We start from the raw sequence: 9,354 nt of genomic DNA on the forward strand, positions 1-9,354 counted from the left end.
AAGGATTAAAAATATAATTAAATTTAATTCTTAATTAGTAACAAAATACGTATAATATTGCTTAACACTCCTCTTATTAACTATTGAACACATGAATCAGCTAGCATAAAATTATTTGTACTTAATCAATGGCCTAGAAAAAAAAATATTAATTTTTGATAATTTGTAGTGGACAATTTATCAAGTAATGAAGTTAGGCTTGAAAGGATAGACATTGTTACATTCAACTTTTTAAATAAAGTCTTGGAATTCAAGTCTTATAGATAAAACAAAATGTGGTAATAAAAAGAGATCTCATTAAAGTTTCTTATTTAGGTTTGAAGATTAATCATAAATAAAATTATTAAATATTTCATAATGATGTACTTTTTTTCGTTCCTTTTTATTTGCTAGATTTTTGGTAAAGTTTTATTTTTTATTTATTTATCACTTTTAAATTTTAAGACAATATTAATTGTTATATTATTAATTATATTGTTATATTTCACTTAATTTTTAATTAATTTATACATGATAACTAATATGCATTTATTACAACATAAAAATAAAAGAGTGTATAATTAAAAAACATTAAAATTATTTTATAAAAAATAAAAAAAATTATCAGAGGTAGTAGTTATATTTATATAATAATGATAATAATAATAATAATAATAATAATAATAATAATAATAATAATAATAATAATAATAATAATAATAATAATTCAAGATATGCAAGCCCAAAGGAGTTTCAAAAGAAGCTCACGCCAACCAATGTAAGAAATTTTAATGGAACCCATTTTTGGTCAATGAGCGTGAAGCTGGCCACTCATATTTCATCAAATTTTAATAGTTGTCATCCACATATTAACATAAAGACAGTTACCATGAATGTATTTTTTCTTTTAATGCTTAACTTCTCTTTGGTAACCATTGTTGACAGGAGAAAGAAAATCGTAAAACCTGCTGAGCTAAAAAAAAAATATAATAGATAAACGAAACAACCAATTGAGTAATGACACGAAGTTAGAAAAGAATAGCATAATTTTTATATGATTAACAAATAAATGATCCAAAATAAAAGAAAAGGTTGAACAAAAGAATTAAAATCGGATTTAAAAGTCAAAGATGAGAACCTAAGAAGTAATTAGGGTGGTTGGCAGTGTCACAAACACTTCATTTTTTTAAAGTTCCCTATTATATGAAAAGATACGACTATCACTGTATTGATGCTATTTTTGAGGAGTAACCGCTAACGGTGTCACGGGTTTGATAACGGGAAAGCGAGGGTATCCACGCCAAGTCAGACACTGAACATCGCACAATACGAATTACGAACCAATCCAACAGGAAAAGACAACCTTGCCCCAAACAAAACATAAGTGTAAATGTCGTATGCATGCCGTGTCCCAGGCTACCATTTTGGAGGAACCTCTCATTTTGTTTCTCTTCAGTTCATAAACATAAATACACGCTATCAGTTTCTTCCCTTTTCCTTACGAGATCTGAAACCACTCTCATGGACCGTCGTAAAGAGGTTACTTCTCTCTCTCTCTCTCTCTCTCTCTCTCTCTCTCTCTCTCTCTCTTCATAAAAAAGTAGAATGGATTTGCATCGCTCTATTCTTTGCTTCAATGTGAAATTCGCTGAATCATGATTCTGGATATTAAATTGCATGCGCAGAAACAGAGGTGTTAGTGTTAGTGTTAGCGTTAGCTTAGGCCTTAGAGAGATATGATTTGACATTTGAGCAGATTAATTGCTGGTGTAAAGTGTAAACATAGCTTAAAGGACCAAAATCTGAGTACTAGATACAATTCGTTACCTCCTTTTGGGGCTATTCTCTTTATTAAAGGAGTTAACTCTAATTTTAATCAGAGAAGACTATTAAACTGCATCTGCATGTTTTATCCGCCTTCAAAATCCTTATTTTCTTCTTCGTCTCAATTTATTTGCTTAATTTCGGTCATTAAGTAATACTACCTGTTATTGTACATGCATCCGCAGAGATTGTTCTATTTTTTCGGCGAGGAGACACGAGTACCATGACTCGTGCTCTTCCCTTTCCAGCTCAGCTCAGCTCAACCAATCATTTTGTTTTACTTTTAAACCTTCAAAAATCACCTGACCTGAGGTTACTCTTGTTAATTACAAATCTTTCTTCTTATTTTTTTCTTTTTTACTTTTCAATTCATCATTGTTTCATGTAAGCCTTTATAAAAGGGTCAAGATTCTGTTCGATTGTTTTAAACCTTTCAAACCATGATGACAATGCCGTGTTGCGGTAGTACAAGTAATCATAAACTCCTTTCTAAAGCTAAAGAAATAGTCAATTTCATCACCAAGATTCATTCTAAATCTTTCATTTGCATTTTTTTTTCGGTATGCTACATTTTAGTATTATACTTGATATTAAGTTCATTGTTGCAAATTTTTTATTAGTGTGATTAGCTGAGTGAATTGTAAATGTTGTGAACAGAAAAATGGTCCTTGGCTATCAGTGCCACAATTTGGGGACTGGGATCAGAAGGGTCAAGTGCCGGATTACTCACTGGATTTCTCAAAGATAAGGGAAACTAGGAAGCAGAACAAGACAAATATTTCGAGGGCAAGCCTTGGCAATGAAGAAGAGTTCGTGGATTCAACCTCCAGCAGTGCCAACACTGGCCACAGCAGTGACCACCCCCAACCTCACTACCACCATCAAAACGACTCTCCAACTGTAAGTTTCTTGCTAAGCTTCGATTTTCCTTAATTTGTTTTATTCTTGTTTTTGGAATCTCTTCAACACCATTATCGCTTAGAGCTTATACGTACAAAATAGTAAGAGTTTAATGATAGTTATTTTAAAAGTTAAAAAACTTATCAATTATCATACACATGATTGGATGACAATCGTCTCAAAGCATAATCTATTTTCTCATATGAATAATCTGTTTTCTCAAATAGTAATTGCTTAAGTAGTGAGCAAATTACCATCAGTGTGATTTATAAAAATATTTCAGAATATTTCTAATGGAAATGGCAGATAGGGGGGGATGTTGGATGCTTGAAAATACATGTGGTATAAAATCGAAATATGGTATGTGACAAAAACATTCTTATCAAACTAATTAGATGTCTGGCTGTGAGTTTTTAAATGAATGTGTTTATGTCTCTGCTATGTCCTAGCAAGAAAAAGGCACATGTGTTGTGTGAGACTCGTCACAATACCAAAATGATGATGTATCTTAGCTTTTATAGAATGACACTAAATTAAAATTAAGAAAATATGCTTTTTGCAATTAAATTGAAAACAAGTAGTCACCAAAACAGAATATAAATTATATTTCTATAAAAAAAGTTGTATAATTTTTATACCAAAAAGAAAGTCAAGAAAAATATATGTGGTCTCTAAAAAATCAAGAAAAGAAGAGAGAGAAGTATCACATAAGAAAATAAATATGATAGAGAAGTTAATGAGAAAAAATGTCATCATAAAAAAATATAATATTAGTCTTATAATCTAATTTTATATGTCATTAGGCTTGATCAAAAATCAAATTCTTAGATAATAGTATTTATTATAAATTCCTTTTTAATAATTTCCTCCTATATATTTCCTGATCTACTTCTACTTTTCATATGATTAAAAACTATTCAATCTTTCAATAACCTTCTTAACACATGTCTAAACTTCATTAACTAATTCATGAATGAATTCTGTATTATAAAAAGTTGTTTTAAAAATAATATAACCCCTGAAATAATTAGAGAGTGTGTTAGTGTCTCATTTTCTTTTTTGAATGTTGATGACTATATATTAGAGTAATATTATTCTTACTCATTTTTCCTACATCACTATATAACTTTTTTTTTTTTGCCTTTATCACATTGCTCTTCTTGTTCTACACTCTTTTCTTTTTCCTTTTCTCTTACCTAGTTGTAAAATGTGCATTATAACTTATAAGGTTGTCTTATGAGCTAGATTTGCTACTAAGTAGGTCCAGTTGATATGCATTACAACTGTAGGATGAGGTCTTTTCTCTCTCTGACTTTTTCTTCTTCTCTCTCCTCTCCCTGACCTTGAGCATTTTTGCAAAGTGCAAACATTTTCAAACTTGTCTGTCTCCACATAGAAAAGGCACTGATTAATGATAAATTCATATTTTGGATTTAAAATACTCGAGTAGACACTTGACATCGAAGGTTTCTTGCCGAAAAATCCGTTACTCTTCAAGAAATATCATGTATATTTTTTTTTCCTCTTCAAGTTTAGTTTCATATAAAAAATATTTTTTAAGTTATAAAACTTTTAAAAAAATATTATACAAGTATTAATATAAAATATATTTTTTAAAAAGGTCTAAAGTGATGATTTTGTTGGTTTCACCCTTAGATCCACCCTACTTTGAGAGTCTGGAAAAGAAAATGAAGTAAACCAAAATAGTATAGGGTTATATGCTGAACGATTAAATAACATAAATATGTTGTTTTCTGTTGTTCCCGTAGTTGTACCACAAATGGGAAGAAGGTAATTAAGAATAATATAGTGGAAAAATATACAAATATTCTCCATCCAAAGAAATGAGAGTATACACCAACTCATGCATTACAGAGAATATTATGGTGGGGTGGGACCCAGATTAACTGGATCGATAGAGATACAAGGAGAAGGATGTAAATTGTTGTTTATCCTGTAGATACCTAGACAACACGCAATTCTAGTTGATGCACATGTGCTGGATGTTTTGGGGCTATTACATTCTATTCAATATTATAAAATATAGGTTGATCGTATATTGTGTGGAAACAAGGAGAGGGCTTAAATATATGGATGAACTTCATCAACACAACATTTTAATTCTAAAATCTTAATACATTGTTGAAGATACTTAACTATGTCCAATGTAAGACTCTCATCTCTAATTGCACATCAAGATATCTTTTGGGATAAAGAACCATTTGGTTGTTATAAGCAGCCTATTAGAAACTACCCAATAAAATGTATCAAACAAAAAAAAAAAGCAACCTTATAAAAGTTTGTTTGGTGGAAGTTTTAAATAGAACTTTACTGCATATATCAGATTGATTCTCTAGATCCGCAATAGATTGGACTTGTGTACATTTGTGGTTTTTGAAATATTGCTTAATTATGTCGTATATACGTATGGCACACATCTTTTACATCATTATTTATTTTCCCTGACAGGCAAGGAAGAGCTTCCTCAGCTACTTTAATTGTTGTGTGAAAGCCTAATATTTAAGGGCAAGTGCAATCTTTCTCTTGTTTTCTGAAGATTCTAGATAGCAACAGCTATGCTTCTCTGTTCATTTGGTGATAAAATTAAATACTTATTAGTTATTGATCTTGATTTAAAAGCAAATCTTCCTTAATTTGATGATGATGCTCTTTCTGTTACTTTTTATGGTGTAGCTCAAAATTTGGTTAATCCAAGTAGAGGTAAAGATGGTAAACATTTAAACGCAGCTCATGATCCAAAACATGTCTAAGCTGGCTCCAAAACATTTTCCATTTACTCGTTATGCAGCTAAATAAATATAAATATAAATATAAATTAAATAAATAATTCTTCGCCGGTGGTGGTTTCGTTACAAATGAATGCACCACTAAATACATTTACCACTCGAGAATTATTGCTAAATTAAATTACGTCTGACACTTTGAAAATCATTATTTTTTAATTATTGAGGAAGTGTGGAATAAATAGCTCAATGTTAAAGAATACATTAAAAAAAGTATTCGAAAAATGTAGCGGTTGTATTTAAATTATTTTCTTGTACAATTTCTCGCGTCTAGTTTATTGGAAGAGTAATCACCAAAAGATGAAGTGTATTTTAGAGTTATCCATTCTCAATTTTGGTTTTATTTTTCTGTGTTTTCTTGTATACCAAACCTATAATTTGGTGACTTAGGTTTGATCTTACCCGAAAATAAAAAGAACTATAAAAGGTTTTGGTCGTATTACATAAAATAAGTATTTTTCAGTGGTAATGCGTTAAATGCAGTTCTTGCCAGCTATAATGTTCCATTTTGGTGAAGGCAGCCAAAAGAATATTGAGTTGGAGGCATTTCAACTTCAACCCAATTTGCAAGAGTGCTTTAATTCCCATGATTGCTTTAGGCCACTGTCCATTATATAAAATAGGAGTAGGACAACCAACATATATCCAACCGAATTTTCCTCTTCAAGTAATCTCATTAATAAGGGGAAAAAAATCTTTTAAACAACTAGTTTTTAAAAATGATTATAGTTTCTTTTAGTACAACTTCCTTTGATTTTGCTCCATTTAATCTTTGTTTTACTTTTGATCTCATAAATAACAAATATTTAAAATGGTTCATGCCACCCTATAGTCACCATGCATCAATTAATCCCATGTGAATCATTTTGTGTGTGTTTGGTGTTGCGTTTTAAGAATTGATTTATCAAAATCAATTTTCAAAACGTAGAAGCTATTTTTATTAGCTTCAGGCAAAATTGATTTTCACACTTAAAATTGTGTAAAGAAGAGAAAACCAAACATCTATTCAAAGAGAGGAATCACGTTTTTTCATCCAAATACGTGCGTTAGCTTGCTCTAACGCAAATCCAAACACGCTGTTTGTTGTGGTACATGATGTAATATGATTGATGGATATGTTAAAGTGAGTTGATCTTTCTTTCCTAACTTTTGGTGAGTTAAAAAATAATTAGACTTGGTAAAGGGTAAGTTTGATTTCATGAATCAATTTCATTATATCTAAAATGATAAGAATGATATTTGTTGCATATTTGGTTATTAATAAAATTGATTTTAAGATGCTCAAATTTGCATTTACTTAAAATTAATTAATAGTAATTTCTTTGCCATACAAAATTTTGGAGTTTTATTTGTCCAACATTATAATTATACACTCAATCAATTGTTTTTTATAAGTGGAAAAATTGAAAGAAAGAAAAAAAGAAAGAAAGACAAGACAAGACAAGATAAACAACTAATTACCCTTGAAAAAGGACTCAAAGTCAATTTTGATAATAAATTTTTAAACAATATTCGATATAAAAATTTAGTTTATGTCATTTATCATTTACACAAAAATTACATTACTTATAATTTATTTAAAATCAATTCTGTAAATTAGCATTGATTTTAAATCAATTATATAAATACATATCTAAACAATACAAAGTAGATTGACTTGCCTTTTTTTAAAAAATAATAACAATCAGTTATTGTTTTTTTCTATTTCTTTTTTAAATTACTTAATCAAGCATTCTCACAATCAAAATGCTTACCGATTATATTAATTGATGTACAAATCGGGTCCAAATATAGGTTAGATTTAAAAATTGATATTACCAATCAATTTAAAAATATTTAACTTACTACTTTGTTCTAATTAATTAAAAACAAGACGAGAGAAGTGAGTAAAAGGAGGTAAATTAACATGATCAAATATAATTTAACAAAAAATTGAACCTCTGAAACATATATAGATACTAAACATTATTAATTAGAACAACTGCCTTATTACTTATTACTTTTTGCATTTTATGCATCGAAAAGCATAAAAATCTTTAACCAAAAATACTCCAAGTTGTAGCATTAGTATTTAGTTAAATTCTTTTGTTAGCCCTACAAGCTGTCTTCATGGATTGTTAGTCTTAGACATCGCAGAGGAAGTACCATAGTTTTAAAAACTGGACCAATCATTGAATTGGTTAAGGTACTGGATCAGTGGATCAAAGGTTGAACCGGTGGGTCACTAGTTGAACTGCATGACTCGATTTTTATTTATTTTTATTAAAAAATATTCATATTAATATATTTTATACTTATAAATTTTAATAAATTCATATTTTATTTTAAATTTTAAATTTTCTATCTTATTTAAAATTATTTTTATTTTTATTTTGTAAAAAAATATATAAAAAATTACATGTTAAACTGTATATTAATACAAATTAAAAATATAAATAATATGTACATATATAATATACTTGCAATTGATATCACAAAATAATATATGTAATATTTACATAGATATTATATTATTAAATATATAATTTAATATTAATAATATACTATAAAAGTTATTTAAGTTATATATATTATAAATAAATACATTAGAACAAATAGTCATTGTTATATTTAATAAGAATCTTTGTTCTTTCATTAAGAGATTTAATTTTCATTATTATTTTTGTGGTTTATGGTCTCTTAAAAAAATTTATAAAAAAAAAAAAGTGATTGAACCGGTTTGACCCACCGGTTCACTGGTTGAACCAGAAAATTGACCGGTTCAATCCGGTTTGAAACGGGTCGACTGCATAACCGATCCAACTTAAGATTCGGACTGGCTGGACCACCGGTTCCCGGTCCAATCAGTCTGACCGGCCGGTTCGATCTGGATTTTTAAACACTGGGAAGTACTATTCACGTCTATGGAGGATGTGTTAAATTATCTAAAATTTTAAAACATTTTTTTTATTGAGAGTGAAATACAAAGAAAAGAAATAGGTAGTATAAAACATAAGAGAAATATAGTAAAAAAAATGTGTGGTTTAAATGGGTACAAAATTATTTTTAAAAAATATAATAATTAAAACAATAAAGAAAACAATAAACCACACAAATTATTTTGCTTAACAAATTGTTTTAGGAGGAAAGTGATTCCAAATACGTCTTACGAATATAATTATTGACCGAATAGAGAGACTTTCCACATGCAATTATGGAACAAGCAGCTTGGAGATCATATAGAGGCTTGCTTGAACAATATGTCAAATGTTCCTAAGCAAGGCGAGAACGTGAACAAGAACAGAATGGGTTGTTTTATTTCCAAATTGATATTAAAATTATATTTTTCTATTTCTCTAACAACAAATACTTATAATCTTAATTTATTTCTCGCCTACTTCCCTTGACTTGTTTCTCTCTTCTCTACTTCTCACTTATTTCTTCCATCCCTACCAATCGAACCATAAATGTTACTACAATGACAGATGGTATAAGTAATAAAAATATGATCCTTTAGAATAATTTGCTAATGATCTTTGAAAAATTAATGTGACGATGATTGTAGTCTTCAAAAGACTAGAGTATTAACCCATGTAATTTCAGAAAAAAATAAGTTATCTTATAAACAATTATGATTTACTTAAATGTACTTGGTGTAATTCACACCACCACCTGACATGGGTGAATATGTACCAAGGTATATTCGGAATCCATGCCCTTTTCACTACTAACATGGGTTCTTTGTTATAGTTCTATCTACCAACCTTGCCACATGTATATATGTTTCCATTGTAATTCATTTGCCATGCTAATATCAAAGGCCACCCACATTCCCACACAATATCTAAAATACATACAATCAACAACG

The 9,354-nt window shown here is 29.0% G+C and overlaps 1 protein-coding gene across 1 annotated transcript; it reads left to right on the forward strand.

The window, feature by feature from the left end:
- Nucleotides 1–1,359: 1,359 nt before the first annotated feature.
- On the forward strand, nucleotides 1,360–5,382 carry LOC109791913 (uncharacterized). Its single transcript, XM_020351277.3, has 3 exons — nucleotides 1,360–1,518; nucleotides 2,461–2,703; nucleotides 5,173–5,382. Exons 1-3 carry the CDS (start codon nucleotides 1,381–1,383, stop codon nucleotides 5,218–5,220), a joined length of 429 nt encoding a protein of 142 aa, XP_020206866.2. The 5' UTR covers nucleotides 1,360–1,380; the 3' UTR covers nucleotides 5,221–5,382.
- Nucleotides 5,383–9,354: the final 3,972 nt, after the last annotated feature.

Source organism: Cajanus cajan, chromosome 2 (assembly GCF_000230855.2).
Source record: "Cajanus cajan strain Asha chromosome 2, NIPB_CcT2T_4, whole genome shotgun sequence".
Taxonomy (NCBI): domain Eukaryota; kingdom Viridiplantae; phylum Streptophyta; class Magnoliopsida; order Fabales; family Fabaceae; genus Cajanus; species Cajanus cajan.

Coding starts and splice junctions, on each gene's coding strand:
- LOC109791913 (XM_020351277.3), top strand. CDS start 1,381: ATGCCGTGTCCCAGGCTACCATTTTGGAGGAACCTCTCATTTTGTTTC. Junction 1,519..2,460: donor TCATGGACCGTCGTAAAGAG/GTTACTTCTCTC, acceptor TGTTGTGAACAG/AAAAATGGTCCTTGGCTATC. Junction 2,704..5,172: donor ATCAAAACGACTCTCCAACT/GTAAGTTTCTTG, acceptor TTTCCCTGACAG/GCAAGGAAGAGCTTCCTCAG.